At 49.1% G+C, this 25,077-nt stretch overlaps 1 protein-coding gene across 4 annotated transcripts in view; it reads right to left on the bottom strand.

Moving 5' to 3' along the window:
* ed (hemicentin protein echinoid) overlaps positions 1-25,077 on the bottom strand; it is a 37,189-nt gene continuing 12,112 nt past the window's right edge. The window contains exons 1-7 of one of the 4 annotated variants that reach the window (XM_034318581.2): positions 8,172-10,664; positions 5,236-6,697; positions 3,233-4,473; positions 2,981-3,149; positions 2,686-2,864; positions 1,624-1,899; positions 1-161 (exon numbers count right to left, since the gene is read on the bottom strand). In XM_034318581.2, coding sequence (XP_034174472.1) covers positions 1-161; positions 1,624-1,899; positions 2,686-2,864; positions 2,981-3,149; positions 3,233-4,473; positions 5,236-6,697; positions 8,172-8,358 — 3,675 coding nt within the window. In that variant the 5' untranslated portion in view covers positions 8,359-10,664. Of the gene's footprint in view, positions 162-1,623; positions 1,900-2,685; positions 2,865-2,980; positions 3,150-3,232; positions 4,474-5,235; positions 6,698-7,213; positions 8,144-8,171; positions 10,665-25,077 lie in introns of those variants that run through there. The other 3 variants (XM_034318582.2, XM_034318584.2, XM_034318583.2) reach the window with 3 other exon arrangements.

The following is a 25,077-nucleotide window of genomic DNA, read 5'->3' as shown; positions in this document are numbered from 1 at the left end:
TCAAACGATTATCTCCCGGATGATCCTTCGTCCACGGCTGTTCGGGGTCGAGTAGCCCGATTCGAGGCTCTCGTCGTACGACAAACTGACCTGCTGAGGTGGCTTCGCGTCCTCGTCGTAGTTCTCCTGATAAGGTAGACCGGACACGTCGTACGGCGAATCTGTCGGACAAACAACGAACAAGGACTCTGTTGAGACTGAGAAAACAAAAGAATGCAGAGGCGAATACGTGCGCTGCGAGCGAGAACGAGCTGGAACAGGATGTGGCCAGGGAAAGGCTCGAGTTGCCGCAAACATTGTTCCCCGAGTTCGGAACTCTTCGAGATTTTTAAACCTCGGATATATAGTCACGTCTTAAGATACTCGAAAACGTGGGTAAGTATTAACCCAGGGGTTACCGAACTTTTTAAAAAACGGGCTGGATTGAAATTTTTCAAAACATGGGGGTTGGACGAGCATACATAGACGTAGGAAGAAACCGGTGGGCAATGTGGGTAGGGCAACATTGGGACAACGTGAGAGACATTACTGTACCTGGAATTCTTATATCAAATCACAATAGAACAATAGAAGGATCGTTGTCGTGTATTCGCGACCAAATCATAAAATTTTATAAAATCAATATTTCTTATATAAAATATTTATAAATAAAAGTTGGGGGGCGGATGAAAATTTATGGATGGTCGGATCTGGCCCGCCGGCCGTATTCAGAATGAAGTGTAAAACAACATATCTCAACGACAGCATAAAGTAAAATGTGTGATCAGCATTGTTTGCGAATTTTGTAATACCTTACGTTACACGGGATTATGTTTCGATGAAGTAAGCGTTACGGTTCGATTTGTGATTTATGATTCATATTATTTCTAAATGTTCGAAGAATTGTCGCAATTTATCTTGTATTTTGAAATAAAATAACATTGAAGTAATATCCCGAATAACGTGATTTGAAAAGTGTTGAAAAGCTTTGGCTATCCCGTAGCCGGCCGAACCTTCCTTTTTCCTGTTCCACCTTTAGCCGCGCGTTCACGATCGACCCCACGTCCGACGATGAGCATTCAATTCTATCTGTCGCAAGTTCCACGAGCAATTTAGTTATACGGAAGTTCGCGAATCGCCGGCAGTCGCCCCGTTATTCGAATCGAAAAATGTTTCGAGGTGTTTTCGACGTCTTGACAGCTTTAATAGCAAAACGGGGAACGAATTTAAGGCACTTTGAGCATTTCGAAAAGTCGCCGCGAGCTACCAAGGATATTAGAAGTCGGACGCTGATCAGAAATGTTATTTTCCTTAGCTCGAGCACAGTTCTCTGAATTACGTTTCCTCGTCCTTTCAAGTTTCAAAGTAGCCATGGAAACTTTTCGAAGAATAAAGTACGTTAACGCTTAAACGGCTGATCTTTCATAGCGTTATTTGTTTTCGATGATCAATGGCGGCACTTGGCGAAAAAAGGAGGGAGTTGTTGAAGTATTTAAAAAATTTTTTAAAACGTACACGACGAACGAAGAATTTTTAGATATTGGAAAAATAGTAATTTTAAATAAGACGCGACCGGGTCCCCGCTACAGGAAGTGGGCGGGGATCGCAGAAACGTGGAGTTCAACTAAAGAATACCACACTCACCGACGTGTTTTTGAGACTTTACGACAGTGGCGAATGGTTCCGAGCAAAACTGCTGTCGACTTAGATTATGGCTTTCCCGGTAATCCTCCCTCTGTGGGAGGTAATGAGGGTGGGTCGGGTAATCCGACTCGGTGGTTGCGTAGCCAGCCAGATCGTAAGGTTGGCCAACCCCGTTCGCCGCTGCTGACTTCATCTGCCAGATAGAGTCTTGCGAGTTAACCGAGCCTCCGTTATTGGAGTTCGAGTAACTGTTGTCCATGTAACCCATGTTGACGCCTGTCAGAACATGAATAAAGCAATTGCAATTTAACTGGGAATGAACAATAACCGGTTTATCTCTAGCTTCCCGTGAAAATATCCGTCACTAAGATTTGAATTTATAAGAAAGCGCGACAGCTTTCATTTCCGGCGAGCGTGGAATTTCAATCGGAATAAACTTCATCGATCATAACGTATTTGATTACTAACTAAATTTACGAGTTATTCGCGTATTTTTGCTTCAGAAATTCGATATTGCAGTCGTGTTTAACATTAACGGGGGGAAGGAGGAGGAATCTGAATATTTTATAAAGGCGCTAAAACGTTACCGATTAGAATGAATTATTTGTTGCTATCTTAATTATCCCGAAAACTATAACAGTTAGAGGAGTATTCGAATAAAAAGTAGCCAGTATAGAGCGGAGATAATACAGGAAAAAAAAAGGTACCGTATAAAGTTTGCAAAGTGTACAATAAAAGAACGGTCAGTAGTTCCGCACGAGTCTGTTACTGTATCACGGACAATATACAATGTGACTAATGTAACCGTAAGGAAGAAATGGTAAATTGAAATTGCAGTTTTCGGGGTGAATCGTTACAGCCATTACGGAGAAGATACGATCACCGAATACGCTAGAGCTCGTTAGACCATCCCACTTTTTAATACATTGGTTTTTTTTTTTCCTCCCCATCTTTAACCAAAAGAAGATACGATTCGGTAAAACGCAGCCAGTGTATAAATTGCGATTCAACCGTTCGTGAAAACGTTATCACCGAAATTACTATCGTTAGAAGGTTCATTACCATTGATATTGTGGTTCGGTTGATGATAACCGTATCCAGGCTGCGAGTACGCCGGTGTTTTCGAGTCTTCCATGGCCAACGCGTGATCCAGGCTGTGCTCGAGGGCTTTGTTCTCCGCGTAGTAAGGCGGAGGCGCTTGGCTCTGTTGACCGTTTCCAGCGACCAGGCTCGGTCGAACTCTGAATGGACAAAAGAACATCGAAACCCTGCCTCGACGAAAGCATTCGTGGAGATTGAAACACCTCGGACCAAGGTCCGGCGTCGGTTTTCGTTCGCCAAGTCAAGACACACTTACGCGTTCGAGTCCATCTCGTAATCCTTGGCCTTGGTCGCGTGTTTTCGACGGCATCGACAAAAGAGCAAGAGAAGCGCAGCGAATAGTAAGAAGACAGCTCCGCTGACCACCAGAGCGATTAAGGTGGGCGTTGCGAGGGCGCCTGCTTGGGCGATGTAGGACGGGCCGACTAAGACAAGCGGAAAATCGTACAACGTCTTACAATCGTGATCGTAGAGAAAATAAAAGTCGTGCAATCGAAGATATACTCACTCTCAGCCTCGGCGTAGTCGCCGCACTTTTGTCGGTCCGCCTTCAGGCAGAGTCGAACCCTGATCCTCGGCTCGGCGTCCAGAGTTTCGAGGTCGTCTAAGACACCCTCCCTTTGCGTGGGCGCGCTACCGAGTACTTCGAGTGGCCACTCGTCGAGGATTCTCCATTGGGATTCGTCGGTGGAGGAGGCAGGTCCGTCGAACTTCTCGATCGAGGCGACCAACGAGAGGCAAGTGGCGCCAACGCTGATGGCCAGCATACCGCTCTCGGGATCGTAGCTGACTCTCAATGGCGTCGGGATTTTCGCTACAGCGGTGGTGGCTGTTACCTCGTCCGAGTAATCCGAATGATTCTTCGTGTTGTACACTTTCACTTTGAACGTGTAGGTTTGATGCTGTTCCAAATTGGTCACGTTGCAGGGATTAGATCGACGACAATCTAGTTCGAGCCACTGACCAGCAGGTGGTCTAGGAACGGCGCAGTCTGGCGCCACGATCTCATCTCCGCCGGGTACTCTTCTGTACGACACGAAGTACTTGGTGATGGGTAGTCCACCGTCGAAACCGAGTTCCCAGAGCAGAGCCACGTGTGTCGGACCGACGTCCATTGCCGTGATATTGATGGGTCTCTCCGGTGCGCCCTTTGGTTGCAATCTAATGGTCGATGTGATGCTACCCTGCGCGTTTGCTGCTCTACAGCTGTAATCTCCGTAGTCCAGTTCACGAATGTTTGTTATCCTCAGGACAGAGGTGTACACGTCGTAATTGTCGCTGCTGGTTGAAATTTCATAATGGCCGTCGCTGGACGAACCTTGGAGGCTGGCCGCGTTTGTGCCGAAGCTCCATTGGAATTCGGGTTTGGGCCAGGCCTGAACTTTACACGCTACTTCGGCGGTCTCTCGTAGATTGTACGCGACCTTTCCGTGCTGATGCAGAGCGATCGGCTCGTGTTCCACCTTCAGCATCATCGTCGACTCGACCTTTTTTACCTCGTTCACGAACACGCAGGTATACTTGCCACGATCGCTAGCAACGATCTCGTCGGTTTGCGGTCTCGCGTGACCCAAGAAGCTTAGAGTCGAATTTACGGTGATAACGTTCCCGTGTCCTTCCGAGGCGCTAGTCGTCACTTTGTACAGCCTTTCGTCCGCGGTCAGCTCTTGATCGTCCTTCAACCATCTAACGCTGGGCCGAGGTTTGCCTTGCGCCACGCAGGATACTTGAAACGAAGACTCGCCGACCCTGCGAATAAGATTTTTCGTATCGCCATTATTTATAAAGGAAGAGGAAGGGATTTTCGAAAATTGAATCAACGAAACCGAGATAGCTTTCCTTTATGTATATGTATCTATATGTATGAAAAGTTTCCCTCCCTCCTACTGATTTATAGTAGCTCGTTATTACCCCCTCGTTTCATTAAAACAACGATCTGACGTTTAATTTCATAGCCGTTAAAAATACGGAGAAACGTTTCGAAAAGGAAACTGAACGGTCCGATGTAACGAACGTCGGAAGATAAATCTGTATTTTTAACGGCAAAAGAGATAATTAGGTATTCTGTTTCTGGCCGGCCATTCTCTATTAAACCCCGTTATCCGGCATAATTACGAACCACGTCACGGGACATACGAAGATGAATTTCATGCAAATGCAAGAGTTATAGTCGTCAGGGAAGAGGATCTATGCCGACGTCTCTGAATCTCATCGAATCGTAAACGTTATCGTTGATGCCGTTTTAATTACGCGCCCATTTAATGTACTTGCAATATCTGAGACGATTAAAAGTTCCTTCTGCCCTTCCCCCGGACTTTTAAAAGTATAAAGGTCTTTAATGTTGGCCGGCTTTAACGTCGGCTTAAAGTACACTGACCCAATTTCGTAGCGACCTACTAATAACGCGGCGCGTTATGGAGAAACGCTTTTAATTAGCATCTAAACTTTTATCTAGCTCCCTGGTATATAGCGAAGAAAAAAGGGAAAATCCAGCAGTAGAAAGATACTCACTTCCTGGTAACGTGTGGTTGCAACTTGGTAAGTATCTTGGGGGGTTGATGCACGGTCAGATTAACGGAAGCGGCTTCACCGTTGCCAATCTCGTTGGTGGCATGGCATTTATAAGTTCCCTCGCTACCTAAGTGAACCGAGTCGATCTCGTATCTTGGTCCTGTGTTCTCGGAAGGCATGGATATGCTTCCAGATTCTCCTTCCTTCCACCATTTGTACCTTGGTTCTGGGTAACCAGCCGGACTGGCCATACAGGTAAGGATGACCCTGGATCCTTCTACGGCGACCGGTGAGTCCGGTGTGACCCTTGCCGGGCCGGGTTTGTGCCTGACGCGTACGGTGAGTCGTGCCGAGGCGGAATAGTTTCTTCTCTCGCCGCCAGAGGGATATATCGTATTCACCGCTCGACAGGTATAATTTCCGGCATGATCGGCGGTGACGCGACTCAGTCGTAAAATGGAGCCGATTTGCCGGAAATCCGGCCGACCGTCGCGCAGCCACTCGATCACCGATGGCGGAGGATTCGCAGTCACGTTGCAATGTACCGTCACCGTGTCCTCCACTTCGGCGATCCTCAAAGAATCGCCTTCAATCGAAACGGTCGGCGGATAGAGAACGTCCAACATGAGAGAACTCTCGCCTCTTTTTCCCAACCCGTTGTCTGCCTGACAGGTGTATTTACCGGCATCTTGAACGGTTACCCTCCTGATAGTGTGTTGGAAACTGGTCGCCACGAAGCTACCGTCGCGCCACCATCTTACCATGCCTACGGCCGGTTTCGAATCCACGCGACATTCCAGATTCGCCGTTCCGTTCACCTCCACCTTCAAAGGGTTCTCCGGACCAACGGTGACCCGAGGGAAATAGTTGACGTCTAGGGTTACCGTGGCGTTCAAAGTTTCCCCATCGCGCATCGCACGATTTCTTACCACGCATCGGAAGGTGGCTCTGTCGTCTTCCTTCTTTGGCTCCACCAGTAAAGTTCTGCCAGAATAGAGGATGTTGGTCTCGTTGCCGCGGTACCATCTTACTTCCGGCTCTGGGCTTCCACCGTTAGTGTTGCACTGCAACTCGAGCTTCTGTCCCTCGGTGGCGGACGCGGAAGTCGGCGAGATGCTCGGCGGCCCTGGTGCACGGAGCACGGTCAGGGTGATAAACTTTCGATGCAGGTCGTGCCCGGTGCCGCTAGCCTTCACTCGGCACTCGTATTTCCCGTTGTCCCGTTCGTAGGATACGTTCCGTATCTGCAGGTCGTACCTGCCCTCCTCCAGGTTCATGAACACTTTGTACTGCGGCGACAGCGCGAGATTGTCGATGGCCGCGTTGTCGTGATTGTCGTTGGTGTGCGTCAACCAGAAACACGTGACGTTCTCTCTCGGCGGGGAGAATCGACACTGCAGCTGTACCGTCGACCCCTCGTGCGTGTCCATCTGCGTCTCCTCGACGCGCCCTTGTGCCGCTGCTGAAATACAACCGAAACGAACCGTCCTCGTTAGAACCCGCGGTTATATAGATACTATTTTTCATCGCCTGTCGCTCGTTTTCTTTTCATCGCGCCCTCTATATTTTCTCGCCAGCACGAATCTTTTATCTAGCATCTTAGCCCCGGTGCAATGTAAGGCACGCGTGACCGCGGTCGGAAAGGCTGACCGCACCGTTGCACGAGAATCTTTTTGCAAACGTTCTCAACCGGTATCGAACCGGCATACGAGATGTGTCCAGTACGCGTCAAAAACAATCGACGATCCGACGTTGTCTCGTCTCATCATTGGGTCGCGTAACGGTACAGTCACCGGTTTGACTTCTCGCCGATATCGCAAGACCTCTCTTTCTTCATTCTCCGGTTCCTTTCGTTTACAACGCGAACCCCACTCCCTCCGGTTCGTTAGTTCGTCGAAGGTATCGTTCCTCTTTCTGTCTAACCACCTTCTCTAACACGATACCTCCGTCTCTGTCCAACCGTACTCTCTCGCCTTACCTGTACAACATACGTCCGGGCTGCCCCACACCCCATCTTTTCTCTGCCTATGCACCAGTCTATATTTACGTCTGCTTGTCTCTCTATAAATCCATCCGCGCCGTTCTATCCCTCTTCCTTCGCCCTCCCCCCCTTCTTACCTAACCATCGACCCATCGCAGCTTACGTTTTCCCCTCTCTACCCTTCGACCGACGTTTCCCAACGACTTGTTTACTTTTCGATACAGCTTTCTTGCTCGCGTGCCATCGAGCCAACGTTCGATTTCTTCTATCGCGTCCCCCCGTAATGTTTTACTATCTTTACGAGCACGCGGAACGCGAACGAACGGTTCAACGAAGACGGAACATAGGCAGGCACCTATATAACCAGAGTCGAGAGCACGTGCGAAAAATCGATAGTCGCCCGGTATCGATCGTAGGTATCGAAACGTCGAAACGTAGCTAGAGTACGTAACTCGTAACGGCTGGCGTTCGCCGAACCGGAGAGCGAAAAGCGAGGCGTCGTCGTTTAGCGTTAACGCGCCTCGTTCCGTACGGAGACACCTGTGGCAGCCGAGCTACGTCACGAGACCTAATACCGTCACAAGCCGTAGTTTGGTATTTCCCGAATGGGAAGCTGCTACGACCGAGCTGCTCTGCATACCCGACGAATTTACGACGCTTCTAACCTAAGTGCCGTCGGTTTCTCCTTGAAAGCGATAAAATACTACAACGAGCCAGCGGGAGCTCGTTAGTTTAGACTGAAATCGCGTGGTCTCTCGATTGGTCGAGCGAAAGGAGGCCTCCTCTTGGCCTCGCGCGGACCAGAACGAGTTTGTTAAAAGGACGCGTCGCGCTTGACTCACTGGAAACTGCGACATACCGACACGGTACGTCGCAACAATCGCGTGATATATAAAACGAGGACTCGTTTTAGGGAAATGCGAAATTAAAATATCCTCGTATGCGACTAGCTAACCTCTTTGAATTTCGACGAATTTTCCAGGGAGATACTTACCGTGATGCAACAGCAGCAACGAAACGGCTAGGATCGCCGTGCTCGGCAATCGAACGATTCGAATCCTATCCATTCTATCGTTTAAACGAATTCCACGAGAAGTTTGATTGCAGCTGAACAACGAGAGACGCAAATTGCTCGGCTCCATTCGAGCCGAAGGATAGAGTTCCGCGTTGCGCCGACTTTCACCGAGAATCGACGACGATGCGCGATTTCGAGAAGCACGCGGGATCGATCGTATCGATCGCGTCGTCGATCACGCTCGCCAACTCACTGAAAACACTGCACGCATCTTTTGATGTTCGCTTCGTCGCACCTATTCCACTGTCACACCTTCTGTCACTGTTATTTCTCTCTCCCTTCGTCGAGGCTGGTAGAAACCGAATCGTTAGCTTCATCGGTTTTGCGATCCTACGAATCGACGTTTTTTTTTCCCCTCTCCGATTCCAACCGGACTCGTTTCAACAGTCTACCTGGAAGGTAGACCCACGCGCGTCGTTCTGCGATCCACTGGCTCGAATGAGCACTCCATCTCACGGATTCTTCGCACTCGTGTGCGTCGATTTCTCAACCGTTCCTCGAGGCTCGCACGGTGATTCCCATCGCGAGCGACCGTCTACGAAATTGGACGGGGAAACAATTCGAAAATCGAAAGAAACGTTTGCGCGCGATTTCAAAATGCCACGTTGCAAAGAGCGAAGATACTCCTTTGTTCGGGCGAGATTCTTTTACACCTGTGTTTCGCACACTTTTATTATTTCTGTTGCTAGTCTGCGTCGACCCTGGATCCGTCTACCAAACGTTCCTCTCTCTCCGCCGTCACTTTCCCCGGTGGTTCTTTTTTTGCAAAACGGCCGTCGATGCAAAAATAGAGAGGCACGCGGAGTAAGGAAGTCGGGAATGCGACCGGAATAGTTTGGAAAACCGCTACGTCGTTAAGAGGTAGGATCAAACTCGAACGAAAGATGAAGAATCGAAGACACCTTGGAGTTTAAATTTCCAATAATCCAAAAAGTTAACGCCAACACACTCCACGAGGGTCGCGCGACGACTGAGCTTGGGGTCGCATAGCATCGCTGCTACCCCCCACCGTCCGTTTCGCCTTGTTCGCTACGAGCCCCCACTACGTTCTTGTGCGCGCGTAAGCGCAGCGTACAACCGGTCGCTACGATGCAGGCTCGACGGTTCGAGGCTAAGGTACAACGATGGTGTCGGTGGTGGTGGCGATGGTGATGGTGGAAGAGAAGGTGGCAGTGCCTGAACGGAAGACGAATGCACCAACGAACGCGTAAATGGGAGAAACGAAGATGGAGCAAAGTAGCACGAAGAGAAAAAAAAAAAGAGGACGGAACGAGGAGAAGATGGAGGGAATGGACGGTAGGGCATGATGAAGACGACGCGGTTGAAGCAAAGGGTAAAACGTTCGAGGGGAAGAGGCGTTGGTTAGAAAAGGTAAAACGCAGCCGAGAACAGCTTGCCCCCACCGACCTATGCGGCAGGTGGTTCCTACCGTCCTGGGCTAGGCCCATGGGACTGCCAAACCTTCGCGCAACCGTCTGTCGTTCAACTTTTTCACTGGTAAACCTGCTATCGACCCACGCGCAATTTTTTAAACTTTCACGACCGCTAGAAACACGAGGTTAGGGAACAGTTCCATTCGGGCAAAGTTTAGCGATTACGGTACAAGTTTGAGTACAAAAGCGTCGGATTCAAGTACGCTATGGTGTAGGTATAGTTTCTTAGGACAATGATCGATTCGCAACTAAGAGTAGATGTTAGAAGAAGACTAGGACCGGTGGTTGTTGGACGGTCGAATGACACCTTGGTGCAGCAGGTGTCCGTTCCTCGAGGATCGCGCCTTTCCACTCGATTCACCCTGCTACCTGGCTCGAACTTTCGGCCATCTGCTCTTCCCAGCCCGAATTCTCTATTTTTCTAGGAATAAATATTCTCATCCCACGCGGAGACTGGTGTTGCCGATGAAAGGTGCACGGACATATGGTTCCCGTGGAAATTCGACGTTTCCCACCCCCGTGCATTATGATCTCGAACCGTGAGAGACGGTGGCTAAAGGAGGGAGCCGAGGGAGCGTAGGAAGGAGTACGAAATGAAATTGAAGCCGGGTCTCGAGGACAGGAGGGCAAGTGAAGCTCGACTTCGATGGAAGGTGAACGCGACGAAGGGGAAACGTTTCGCCGATCGGTCTGGGGTATTTAAAAAAGAAAAAAAAAAATCGAACCGCTCGCGATTGGTTAGACGAAGGGACCGAGTCCGCGCGTGGAACGCGTCGAAAATGTGCTTAATTAAACGATAACGATTCTCGTTCGCGAATCGTTAACGAACCTTCCGTCCCGCGAGCTGGGGTGGAACGGTCAGCTGGATAAGCCCCGGCAGAATCGTCGAAATAATTGCGGCCACGATAATTGCGCCTCGATTCGAGCGTGATTCGCGTCCGTCCCGCGCGCTATATAACTTTCCATCAGGAGGATTAAAAGTACACGGTCGAGCCGTGTGTCATCTAGGCGGACGCGTCATAAACGCCGGGAATATATCTGCGACTCACAATTCTAATGAAAAGATCTCTTCCGCAATCATTGCTTTTCCACCCCGCTCGTAAAAAGCGACCGTTTAATCCTAGCAGATTTTAATGGAGGACCTCGTAACTACGGTCTCTTTTTCTACCAGTCAGATATTACCGAGGCAAGGTTACAGCCGAAGAAAAAGGACGTCTCTGCGCCGCCGCGGCTCAGCATCCCGTGGCCGCGTCCAGTCACGCGAACCATTAAAGATTCAAAGGCCCGGAGGCGAGCAGATGGTGCCCGAACCGAGAAACGAGAATCGGAGGATCGGAGAAGCAACAGCCTGGACTCGGACCCCGAAAGGGGCCTCTGCCTCTCGGCACTCGGGGAAATTACCTAGGAAGTGGCAACACTGCCGTACCGCGGTTACGTTCTTACGGTCGTGCCGGTGACCGAGAGCACCCGACCCCTTCCCCGGGGCCTACACACGCTTCTCCACGAATCTCGCCAGGTACTTTTCTACGCTTACGTTCGAATACGAACGACTCCACTCTCTTCCCTTACCTTCTTTCTTTCCTTACCTTACCTTACCTTTCCTTTCCTTCTTCCTCTCACCCCCGCCCCCTTCTGCCTACCTTTCCAACTCTCCGACGTCCGACAACGTCGCTTCGCGATCTTGCAACACCGTCGGGCCCCGGGGCCGGAGCTGGCAACCTTGTAGCATCGGGCCCCGATACTATGGCTGGCCCGATACCACTATACATCCAGCAGCGATGCCTCGGCTATTTGACTTTCTTACCGTTACCATTCTCGCACGTGCGTTATCGGCGCCAGCCTTTGTTCCATGATCCAACGATCGCCCCAGTCTCCCACCTCCATCGGGAGGACATTGGCCGAATAAGACACGCGCGAACGTCAAACAGAACCTAACGTAGTTTGATGACATTGAATTAATCATGAGTTTCGGACTTGACACTACGCGATAACGAACGTCCCCACGGCTACTGCCGGCCACTACTGTTGGGAGTTTAATCCCGGAGATGGAGTATTTCTGCTTATCCATTCCATAAATTGTAGGCTCAAACAGGAGAGCTCTTCGAAGCAGCTCTTCGGATGCAACACGCTCGCTTCTTAGAATCCTTATGTTGGAACAGTGTCCGCTTCTTCCGCGCCTATACGAGAGATCTGGCATCGAGAATCCACGGTTCTCCGAAGGGAAATAATAATTTTACCACGAGTTTAATCTGAAGCTGGACCGAGGTACAGAATTAGGTACCTCCATCTTGTCGCTGCGGACCGATTCCCGTCAGCCCGATAGCGTCGGAGCCTATGGAAAAATACCGAAAGAATCGCATTCGTTTTCACAGCTCCAGACACCACATCTGCTTTGTTTCTTCTCTACAATGGGATATATTTCGGGCCAGACTTCAAACCGGTCAGCCTCCAAATACCTTCCTCCGATCTCTCTCTGGCCGTAGCATCGCGACGCCAGAGACGCAGCGTAGGTCCGAAGCTAACGTATATTCGGCTGCAACGCAGGCTTCCTTTCATTAAAAGGAAAGGTAGGAGTAGCCTCGCACCATTTGCTTTCGTGCCTTTGGACAGGGCGAAAGACTATACGCTGCAACACCTATACACCCACGCCTTGGCAATGGTACTCGTCGGTTCCATCGCTTTCTCTGGACGCTACCGTCCCCCGCCTTTCGTCGACCTTGGAATTCCTGATTCCCAGGCGTACCGCGCGTCCATCGATACGTCGCGTTGCTCGAACAAATACGAGGTTACCGCCTGGTGAACAGGCGAGGTCGCGCGTAACACGCGCGTACCGCTACGCCGATACCGATATTGGGCGGACTCGTTCACGGTACGGTGGACGAAACCTTGTGTCCCGGTTCGGGACGCAACGTGGACGTGGAAAAATGAGGCGCGAGAGGTGACGGGCGAAGGCGTAAGCGAAACCGCATGGCTCCGGGAACCGGCAGCAACAAGAGACTCTTTCATTTGGTGAGCCGAAGGAACGCCGCCGGTTCGGCGACAAAAACACGCTCCTCTTCTCTTTCTGTTGCTAGAGGTTAAGAGGACGCTTATCGCGCCGGTACCGTCGAGTGCATTCCTGCAGTCTGTCGTCGCGAACGACGTGGCGTTAAACGGAAAGAAGGAGAGAGAGGGAGAAAAAAAAATGGAGCAGCATCTCGGTCGCCAGAAATGAGATGCGACGACGCGGCAAACGGCGGACCCAGACCATGATGCTCGTTTACGAAATGAGAAAGAAATGTAAACGAAGGCAGGAAACCGAGAAGGTGGACTGACGAACGAGACCGATAAGAAAAAGAACACGTGCCGGCTCGTTAAAACGTTAATACACGAACGAGACCGGATATCGCGAGCTTAAAGCTTCTTGGAGGAATAACAGAAGCTAGCCGAGCAAAAGCCCGCGAATCCCGGTGGCCAGGCCTATATTTGTATATAGGCTTCGAGCTCGGAAACGAAAGGGAGACCGAGGGAGGCAAGCAACAGAGGGTCGCTAGAGGGCCGAGAAGCGAAGCGAGCGGTCGGCCAAGCCAGCCAGAGAGTCGAACAGACGGAAGGAAGGCGGAAGAGAGGAGAGAAGAGGATGCAAAAGGTCTTGGGTTCAACGTTTCCTAAGAGACGATCGAGGCTAAATTTAACCCTGTTCGCGTCACGGTACAGCAGATACGAGAACCGCTTTCAATCCGAACACCGTCAAAATTCTCCCTTTGATTGGCGTTCTCGATCGATGTTCGATACCGCGGCTTCTAGGCGCGATAAAAACGAAACCCACCAACGGCTGGTACGACGTTTACCCGTTTCTTTCGTCTTCGGGATGGAGAAAAGACGGTCGCGTTTCCGCGAAAAGACTCGTACGGTCCCCGTACCCGTTAGGTGACGGTATAAAGCTTGCTTTACACGTTCCTGCAATTTGCACAAATCGACTCGAACGAGTAAACATAGTAACGCGAATTGTACGAACGTGTAAACTGAGCTTAAAACGTTCTCGAGGTGTAAGAAATTCTGACGTCCAGAGCATCTGGAGAACGTTGCCTGTCGTCTCCATTGAGGGTGCCACTTGCGGCACCCATTTCGGGCATTCTTGTGCAGGGCGCACCATTTGCCAAGTGGCAACACACTCCAGAAACATGTATAGATCGTAATCAATAAAATTTTTATACAATTTCTTGACTGTGTCCATCATCCTATCCCATTTAGAGTTTTCTTACAGAGGATTCATTAGGGATCCTATTTCGCGCCAAAATGGATCCACTTATAGGAGAGATGGAGAGATAAGGAAAACGGTGCAATTAAGAGAGGTGTCGAGTAATCAATTTGGAAAATCTCTTTCGTGAAAGAAAATCAAAGTCTCTGTTCGTAGTAAGGCGGTGATAACAGTGTCTTCCATTCGACCCCGAAACGATAAGGGGTCGGGCACGGTCCCAGCTTCGTGATATCTGCTTCTCGCGCCTCGTTTATCTTTCCTCGATTGCTTCTTCTAAACGCCCCCGCCTCGATCTTTCTCATCGAGGCTTCTGTCGACGCGACGATACGACGTGGCGTCTCGGTACCCGCACCGAACAGACGCCCGTCGTTGCGTGAAACAATGTGCTCATGGACGACGAAGGAGCGTGGGATACGCACAAGCAGTACGTATCACGTGTCCCTGCTGGTTGTGTTTGAAACGCGTACGTACTCGTACGCATACGTATCTCTACGCTTGCTGCGTGCCTACGTGCCTGCGTGCTTACACAGCCAGCTCGAAAGGTTCCCTTTGTCCCCTTCATGGGTTCCTGTTTTTTTGTTTTCTCCATCTGGAAAGAGTGGTCGAACGTGACCGAGCGACCTAAACGTTCCCGACCGTTGGCAGCTATGTACAAGCAAAGCACCTACCGCTGTTTTGACGGATTGCCGGGAAGGTAACGAGCTGGCACGTTTACGAGCGTAACGAATTCGCGTTTACCCTGCCCACGAAACGGCAGAAACTCGCGGCGTACATTTCTGCACGAAGGACAATTATCGTTGGCTGGGGAAAAAATCGAGGTCGCTTCCTTCCGCGTGCGCGAGCAAACGTGCGTTCTTCGTTTAAATCTACGCCAGTCGATCGACTATCGTCGATGACGTTATTATTATAAGCAGCAAGGGAATCGCTTTTCAACCAGTGCTCCGCTTAGGAAATACACGCTGAGATTACGGTGGATCAGAGGGCGCAACCTATCGGCTCGATACTTTACGCGTGAAGTGTTGGCCAACAGCGATCGTTCCCTTTTTCTTTGCTCGTTAGCCGTAAAAGAATAAATAAGGGCGAATAAATCTCGACATGGGACTGGACGTTACCCAAACGAAGCGTAATTGGGAAACGAAGGAACTCGAATACCATGGCTCGAGACCATCGCGCAACTGACTTCCTGATAAGGAGACAAAACCGCACCAACTCTATTCCAAGCAATGTCAGCGTACGTTGCTACCATAATTCTTCTCCAACTGCAGGATAGTGTCAATTTCGAGCATTAGGGGTTAAGAACCTGGTATTAAAAGACGCAACTAAATAAATATCCACCCCTCAGCAACCATCACCCTTCGAGTGGCGCCGAGTATGGATAAACTGAATACTCATGAGTTTGGCAAATCATTCTATCGGGTGTGGAAGATACTCGACTCTGCGTCAGCGTAAGGAATTATATTCTTGGGTCGAAAAAACTAACCTGAGTGGGTTAGCAACAGCACCCACCAGGCGCTTTAGATTCCAAGCTGACAGAAGACTAAGCACCTAACAGTGGCTTTATTTTCAACCCTTGCCTTGGCATCCGCCATATTTCGATAGGGAATTACATCGCTGAATTAATCTCGCGTGACATCCGCTGTAAAATGTAATTTCGAATAAGACAGTCCCATATTTTCAGTCGAAGGTGTAAGGGTTAAAGTGGACCGTGTCCGAGGGGGAGGCTCGTAAATCCGTTTAGAGATACAGGGTGATCGAGTGGTAGAGGTAGAAAAAGCGTAGAAAAAGCGTAGAAAAAGCGTAGAAAAAGTCAGCCGGTTTGGGGGAAAGAAGTCCGCGGTTCGGTAGTCAGCCTCGGTGCGATGACACGAGAATACATGGCACCCATGGAGGCAATTTATCATGGAGAAAGCGGCAAAGCGCGCGAGCTTTGCCACCGTCTCTCCCTCGTTACTCCTTCGTCTCTCTGCGGCCCGCTATCGTTCGAATATATCCGTTCGCGGTATCTAACGATCGATTTCGATTGGAAAACGCGACGCAGCCACCGGTCGACTCCTTATCGTACCCGCTCGCTTCACCACCCACTCCCGGCCCCGAAACTGTACCGAGTATCCTGTGAAACTGCGAGAGAAGTTTGCCTGCTAGGCGGCACCTGTTGCACGGATTTCCGGCACGTTTTCCGCGTGCGTGTGTATGTGTGTGCGCGCGCGCGCTGTCGACGTTGCGCGAGTAAAAGAGAGGAACGAGGAACAAACGGGCGGAACGCGGATACAACGTACGATTAAGTTGCAATCCGCAGATTTCAAGCGTTGCGTCACTCCTTGACGCGCTACCAACTATGAATCAGTCCCATTGATTTCATCCAACCGTTTCCGCCGTTACGCGTTCCTAGCCCGAGGCGCGAAACTGAAATTGAACTGGAAATTAGGACGCGAAAGGAGAACATAGTTTGCTAGTAACGAAGAGAAGCGTGCAAAATCGACCGTTATCCATGATTTCCTCGCGTCGAGGAAACACGGAGAGTGCCAAGGAGGGTCGAACGCGTGGAACGGATCGTGGCTGGTTGCTTCGAGCGTACGTAAGCCGAGGTGCATGCTGGCCGAGGGTCTTGCATCTGCGAACCCGTCACACCGGTCCCACTTCTCCGCCATTGGCGTAGCGTTCGAGTTTTCCGGGTCCCGAAGGCCCCGAAGGCTTTACACGAACGCGAGCCTTCGATCGATTTAAAGGGCCACGCAGGAATGCGAAAGGGGGAAGATTAGGGCCCCTCTCGCATGCTTTTCGGAATGCTGCTTATCAACCTATTATTAAATAAAATGAAAAAAATCTATATTCGTTCTGGATGCTTGTAATTATGCGAAATATCAGGGATGCATTAATCTGTCATGCACATGAAAGTCGGCAATTTCCTTCTGTTTTGAATCGGGATTGAAAAAACATAGCTGCTCGATTAACTAGAAGAACGTTCAGTCTGTTTATAATGTACGCACCGCGAGTCTATCCGGTACCCTGGGATAACAGACACGAAATAATAAGCAATCTAATAATAGCGAAGCGATTTTGGTTCACGGTGAATCTTTCACGATTATTCATCGTCTTAAATAAGAGCGTTAAATCAGTGGTAATCTTGCTGCTTTCTTTCGCGTCGTACTGTATCAAGTTTTCTCGGAGGAGTCGCACGATCGCGAAGCACAATGCACCATGGGGACGTCCTGAATTTTCCGACTGAATCGCTTCTCACGTCGAACGGAAAAGGACGTATGTACTCCTACATGTAAGGTACTGTTCGTTCGCTCGACTAGCTATACCTGCGAACGCTTCGTGATCCAAATACGAATACGCTCAACGTTGCTTTTAAATTATTCCTTTTTATTTTTATATCTGAACGATAGACTCGACGATTTTTTCGTCACTTTTCTAACAGCAATACACCGGCCTCCCTCCCCGCGTTGCTTCTTCCATCGTCAACCAACGACGGACAACTTTCGAACCATTTTTCCATCCCGGACTTCTCTGCAGCCCTCGTTTTTGTCTGCGCGCCGTTGTTCGTTCTTTGGCTCCGGTCCTCGACCGTGGATCGTCGATGTTTTTGCGAGCAACCCGGTAAAGCTTGGCCCGAGACGGAAAATTCCTGATGAAAACTGAAAATTCTTGGCTTTGCGCCATTGGATTCCAGTCGAGCCGGTTGCCGCTCCTACCACGCCGTTACCTTCTCTCCCTCTCCCTACCCCGTCCCCTTTCCTGTCTCTCACCTCTCTTTCCTTTCCACTCTTTTTATCCTTCCCTCGTCTCCCTCACCTTCCGGAGACCTTCCAGAGCCGAGAATCTACCTTTAGCACTCTCGAGTCCCGGGACTCCAGCACCGTTCATTGCCGAAGGAACAAGTCCGTCGAGGCGCCAACTCGATTGCCCTCGTCGTTTCAACTTTTTAAACAGGCTAATCAATGCGACTTACTTTTTTTCGACCCTCCATCTTTTCCGAAGAACTATCAGGATCTAAAGAATCACCGTGTCAATGGCGAGGAGCTAGTACCGTTCGCGCACCAGGAGAAAGTCGAATTCCGTCGAGTTAAAAAGTCACAGGAGCAGGGGGAATCGTACATTCGCACCGCCCAATTCTTTTCTAATAGGTCCACTGCCTGACGAAATACGCGAAGGAAACAAAATACGACCGAATGAGGCACAGTGATATTCGATATCCCTGTCGTACTTTGCCGCATTTAGTTTCATTCGCGTATTTCTTCACGCAGCGGACCTATTGGGAAAATATTGGGTGGTGCGAATGCACGATTCTCCTTTCTCCTGTTACTTTTTAGCTTATGGGAGCTGGGCCTTTTTCTGGTTCGCGATCAGAACTTACCTTCGATGGCGCGTAGGCCATCTGGTGAAACAAGATGGTGGGTTGCGTTCGAAGGAATGGTGCAAGAATGCCGCGTCATTGTTTAAAAATCCTCTTTAACCAGCGACGATTAGAAACAATAGGCGCGGCGGCGATATCGGAATAATGAAGTTCAAGAGAAAAGCTCCGCTAGTATTTTAGAAACACTAATTGTTTCCCGGTTACCGCCACGGAGAAAATAGCATCGGGTTAGTGAAAAGTCTGGCGCAACTAATTGTTCTCCGTGCATACCAGCCGGAACAGCCCCGGTTTATAGGCGGATTAAGAGCGTTGGCCCGCGATCGATGGGGGTTGCCGGCCAATAATGCTAAGCTTCCGATCATTGCAGCCTGGCACGATCTTCGAAATGCAGTCTGAGAAGAATTTCAAGCCCGCACAAGGGAAGCCCTTTTCACCGGCAATTCCAGGAACCGGGGGGCACACAAGGCGACCATTGTGTTAGCCGATGGTGTTCGCGAACAGGACCTGCACACGGTTTTCGGTTTCCGAGAAGGGTACACAGGCGATTCTCGATGCATAAATAAGAAACGACTTGTCGTTGGTTGAACAACGTTTACATTAAGCGATTTCATAAACGACAGGGTTTGTTTGAACCAAAGCCTTGGTCTCTTTACTTATTAAATTACCACGATAAAATTGCTGACATTATACGTAAAACCTCTTTAAGCAGCGCGTTGAGCATCTTTTGAACTACAAAAATGTCGGACAACGATGCTCCGCTTTCGGTATAAACCTTTTAGTTGGACAACCAACTGGTCGATCGAGTCCGCGTCGACTAAACTAATTGTAAACTAAAAGTTGTCCAATGTAAATGGCGCTTTACGAAGCCTCGCGTATGTACATACTCGGTTAGTTAACTCACGGCCGCTAGTACACCGCGAGCTACTTATTTATGGGTATTGCGTTCAAGTCGTTACGCAATCCGGGTGTTTATGGTCGAGTAACGGCGCAACTTACTAGGCCAGCTACTACACGGGGCTACGTTGTAAACCCGTCCGTCTAACGCAACCCTGTGCTCGCGGTCCAACTTTTCCCTCCTCTCTATCTCCCGGTCGCTTCTTCCTCGCTTGGGGATGTTCGCTTCGCGATATCATCAAGCCACGCCACGGCGTAGCTGGTTTTTATAAGGAACATAGCACGGACGTTGGGTACGCGTAAATTTTACCGCTAGCTACACCCCGTCCAGGCGAGAAAACTTTTGCGACGAGGTTTCTCGGCTCGGCTCGACTCTCGGCAACTGCCCCTGCCCTGGCCAGGGTGTTGCGCGATCCGAGAGGGGGTGAAAAAAATGAGCTGCGATGCGGGAGGATCGTTATGCTCGAGCACATCCAGCCACCCGAAGAAGTTTATCCCAGCTTTTCCGAGCAAAACGAAGGCAGGTTGGATAAAAGGGGCAGTGGTAAGAGGGAAGGAGGCGGGACAAACGAGAAGAAGACGTAGTAGACGTTGCGGAGCGACTACGAAGGAAAGGAAGACGATGAAATCGTCCCTGTGCGAAATCAAGAGGAGGAGAGAAAGAGGAATATCGACGCGGCGAATCGTTCGAAGCGGTTGCAGAGCGGAGCAACGACGTACGAGCTAGCAGAGTAAGCTCGATAAAACTAGTTGTCGAATAGCTCGGGGATATAAGGCTCCCGTTCGGACCCTTTGTTCTCGTTTATCGTACCATTCGCGGCTCGGTTCTTCGCGAACCGCGACTTACCGTACCCTGCGCTTTCGCTCGATCGACTCCGGAACCGAGCAACTTTGTCCCGTGAGTCGTTAAGACTTCTTTCCTAGTTTTCCCTCAACTTTAACGGCAGTCGAGGAGAATTCGAACGACCAGGGAGCGGCCTGCTTTTCTTCGGCAACGGTGTCACCGATTCAATAACACCCTAATTAACACTATTTTTCGCTACGGAAAATTAAGTATAAATAGACGATAACCTACCACGAACCCAACAGATTCGATAGAAACTTCTTTGGGTCGATACTCGGGATAATAGGAAAATCTAAAAACATGATACTCAGGTACGCTGTTCACGCAAAATTCCAATCTTCCTATCATCTATTGAATCAACTCTTCAAGCAACCCGAATGCTGTAACGTAAACACACCCTCCGGAAATACCTTCTCTCGAAATTCAAATAAATACGTTTCCTTTGAAAATAAAGTTCGTTCTTATAGTCAATCGTGGAACGACACGATAGGAAAGTACGATTTCTTAAACGCTACACCGGTGCGCAAAAGAAGGAGACAAAGACCAGCAGGTTGGATAAGTTTGTTCTCGCGAGAGGAGTTTACCTTTCGTTAAGTCGAAGTGGTCGCCTCGGTTTTAGGAGACACCGGGAGTATCTAGTTAGCCGGTCGTCGAGCCTCCGCTCGAGTGACCCTCGTCTTCCGCTGCTGCAACTCGGTGAAACGATTAAACCTGTCTTTTCTTTCAAACGTACGTTCCGCAATTTCCATTCCCCCGTGTATATACACTCGCGTACAACGTAGGCTTTCATGGATTAAAGGTAAGCGCAGGGATACAGAAGTTAACCGAGAATTTCCTACCCTTCTCCTACGATTCCCCTTAACTAAAACTTGCCCGAGTTGCAAGCGATTGTACATTTGTCCACGAATTTACGATATCTTCCGTTTCATTTTCTTTAACGTTCGTGGGAACGCCCGAGGCTTGTTCTTACGAGTGGAAGAGGTACAACGTCGACGATGTTCAAAGGTGGCCGCCGGAAAAACGAGAGAAAAATATTGACTCGGGGTCACAATGGGCCGGAATCTCGGATAAAATAAGGATAAGATATCCTGGTGGCGTTGGTAGCCAAGGGTGCGTCACGGCGAATCGCCGGACGGTGAAGATCGAGAGTACCGGAGCAAGTTATACGCCGGGATTACGAGATTGCCACCAGGGGATTACGAGGATAGCTCCCGGAACGTCCAATCTCAAGGATAAACACTTTCCTACGTTCCTGCTTCTCGCTCCTGGTTCGCCTCTGGAGGCCTGCTAGACGAACCACTCTCGACGACGCTCCGACCCGATTCCTTCATCTTTCTCCTTTTCTTTTCTTCCTAGGGTTTGCGGAAGACCTAGGGGAAACTATGTCCTCCGCCTTATTGAGACAGCGACGCTAAGGCGTAACGAAATACACCGACGGAATCATTCTAATAGCTGATAAAACTTGCTCTCCATAATGCTATTTTAAACTTGATTCTCGCTGTGCAACAAAGAATTCTGAATAAATTAAATTTCCAAGCATAGTATTCATGAAAAAAAAAGAATATCATTTGACAAGGTTCCTTTTATCGACAGACGAAGCTTCGCGTTTCACCGTATCTAAAGAATTTTAATGAATGAAATTTGATTCGTTATTCGAATAACGTCCGACATTACCGCGAACGAACCAAATGGAACACGTACTCTTATCTTGACGTATCCGCGGCAAATCAATAAGGCGAGCTCGATATTATGCATAGAGTAACCAGTTATTATCTCGACGCGCGAACATCTCTGCTTTCGTATCTGGGAATAATCAGTATTTTGTATTATATACCGTAGAAAACGTAGGGAAATGAAACATCAGGTTGGCGGAAACAATTGTTGGATGTTTTTCAAATAATCGATACGCTTTCAGGAAGATAATGAAAACGTCAGTAATACGAGGGGATTCGCCGAAATTAATAATCAGCCTACGAATCGGAAGAATTAAATATTTCATTCGGTGTATTAAAATGTATCCCCCCACCCTGCGGCTCTTTAGACACGGAAAATAATCGATTTCACAGTGATCTGTAAAATCGGTCGAATTTCGTATACGCAGGTGAATAATATCGTTATCAAGGTAGATTAAACCATCTCGTTCGACTCGTTGACCAGATCCGACACGTTCAAACAGCGGAGAATTTAAATACGATGAGGGTAGAATCGTAGCAAGTAATTCGACGCCCCTGTTACCAGAGACATTTCTCTGTCAACCGTCCGACAATTGTCTCCCCGTTCAGATTACCGGCTTCGGCAAACGTACTTAGGGGCAGATTAAGCGACCAGGATTAAAGGTAAACTTGATTATTTCGTTAGACTGCTTGTTAAGTCTTCTTCGATGCTGTGCCAAGCGACGATCCAAGAAATCGAGCGACTCGTTGAACAAACTGCCGAGGCAAATAATTATGGAAATTACGATCGTTTCGTTAGATAGGATCGTTCTTTTCTCGGGGCACCGAGCTCGAGAGGATCGTCGAGGACACGAGCGGCAGGATGTTAATCTGCGATTCCGCGTTCCAACGGCAAAAAGCCCCGGAGACGTTTAGTCGCCGCTTAAGGAGCGACCTCGTTTTCCTCGCCACCATTTCGAAAGGGCTAGTCGGTGCTACGAAGATAGGCGTTAACCGGATTTAAACGATCGAGAAACGATCGATAAAGCGACCGAATTGTTCCGAACGGATTCTGAGATCCCTGCTCGAGAGCGCCTGTATCCTTTTAAGGAGAGAGAAAAATTAATTCTAATCGAGAAAATGTAAAACAATTCGCGAATAAAGATAAAATAAAAATCGTACGAAAATATAACTTTCTTCTCTATCGACCCCTTATTCCCTTTCTCTGCTCCCATATTTTCTTGCGCCCTATTCTGCGGGTCTTCCGTGTTTACCGTACGGCCTCTTCTAAAGCTGACTCGCGTTGCCGTTCGTTTCGCGAGATATTCTTCAGCGTTCGAGTCGAGAGAAACAAGGTAAGAACCGTTTGAAATTGCTCTCTTCCTACAACGCCAGGAGGTGTTAAAGTTAGAAGGTTTTATCTTTCGTTTTAAACGGAAATCGATAAATTTTCTTGACAAAACCATAATATTCTCTCTTCGTCCGAAGAAGAATAACAAGCTGATGGTCCCAGGAAAATAAGCACAAAAGGGGGAAAAGAAAGAGCCAGTCGGTCGAAAGCAGGCCTAAACTGTAGAGCGAAACTTTTCGACGATCCTCGAAACGGATTGTTCGTCTTTTCCGTTTCATGGTACACCTAACGATGTCCAGGGGCTAAAACGGTTAGACTGTACGAAAAACGTAGCTGTGTGGTTGCGAAGGGAGCTCGGGAAGTTGCTGGAAATTAGAGAGGAGAATGGACGTACGGCAAAGGGAGTATAAGCAAGGGGTAAAAGAGACGGGGAGGTGGCAAAAAGGAAGCGTTAGCTGGTCCGTAGGAAAAAGTTTGAAAAAAAAAGGGTCCGGTGCTTCTGGTAAACGAGAAGTCGAGGGCAAAAGCTTCGTTGCTCTGGTCGGTGTCGAGCAGAGTTGGTCGCCGCGGCGTGGCATTAATATGCATTTCGTATCGTTAGCAGGGGGCTGCTGTTTCCCGCATCCTTCTCGCCGTGGATCGCATCAAGGATCACGGTTCCGGTTTAACGAATCGCTGCCTCGTCCTCCGCGTACCTGCCTTCCTGCCTGCCTACCGACAGAGACTTTCGTGGTTCGACTCGCATCGGTGAACGATACATTGAAGGTGGACAGGAAAATAGAATAGATAAAAAGAGAAAGAGAGGCATGATATCGATGGTCGGCTTGTTTCGAACACCACGGACTACGCGAAGTGTAAGAGGGAAGAAGGGATGGTGAAATGGTAACCAGAAAAGCAATTCAATCTGGAATCGGCAAGATAGAGGCGAACCGTTGCGGCAGCGAGACCGTTCCATTACCGGTTTACTGAAAGAGAAAAAGGAATAAGGGAGAGCAATGGGTGGCGGTGGTGGAGACTGGCAGCAATGGCACGGTTTGCCGCGACGCGCGGCCATTGTCACGGATAATTGCACGGTTAGTTAGCCGGCTTAGCGGAGACGCCTCGAAAACGGCCCGATTCAGACACGAACGCGAACGGAAGAAAAATATTATTCCATATATCGCGTTTCATAACATAAAAATTCCCGATGTTTTCGGCAGGAATGAAAGTTATTTTTCAAATTCGAACATTTTATTCGTCGAAATACCACTCGGATGTATGGCCTTTTGTTTTTTTTTTTACAAACGCGATTCAATGAAAATATCAGCGCCGATCACGAGCCATGATCGGCTACGATATTTTCACGAACACCGACAGCAACTGACTGAGCAGTGAATCACGGTTTGTTTGAACGCGTTTGCAGGATAAACCCTGTACGGATAAAAGAGCGCAGCATCAGCGTTCAGTTTTACTCCATCATTCTTTGAGCAGCTATGTACCTTTGCACGGTTCATTTGTTCATTCGAGTTGAAAAAAAGAATTGTATAAAATCTCGATTGTTGGAGGATGAAAAATAAATTGAAAACGCGCAACGAGTACAGTCGTGCTGCCGGTCGCGTTAACTCGCGCTATCTCGTTGCCCCTCTTAAGAAATTTTCTTCCAACCTTTTTACGCGCGGTTTATCTCTCCGAGATGCTGTTACGCTCTTCTTCCGTCTCCGTGAGGAGAACCCGCTTGTCCCCTCGATACCAGATAAAGCCAAGCCTCTACGATTCTATTTGTTCCGGCTTGATTCGAAGACGAAACAAAAGCACGCGTTCCTCCATTAACCGTCTCGTTGAAACGGGCTTCTCGTTGATAAAAACAGGGAACGAGGAAGCGGCAGGACGAGGCTCGTTGCATAGGTAATACCGTGTAACGGGGCAATGCGGGATAATCGGAGAATTAAAGCGAACACTCGTCGCCGATCTCCTTTCCTCGAGCGTAGTAACCGAGGCTACTCGGTGTCGTCTTACGCGGTTTTAAAAATTATACT

The sequence above is a fragment of the Osmia lignaria genome, chromosome 6 (genome assembly GCF_051020975.1).
Source record: "Osmia lignaria lignaria isolate PbOS001 chromosome 6, iyOsmLign1, whole genome shotgun sequence".
Lineage (NCBI taxonomy): Eukaryota > Metazoa > Arthropoda > Insecta > Hymenoptera > Megachilidae > Osmia > Osmia lignaria.
This window is presented reverse-complemented; position numbering and strand designations above follow the sequence as displayed.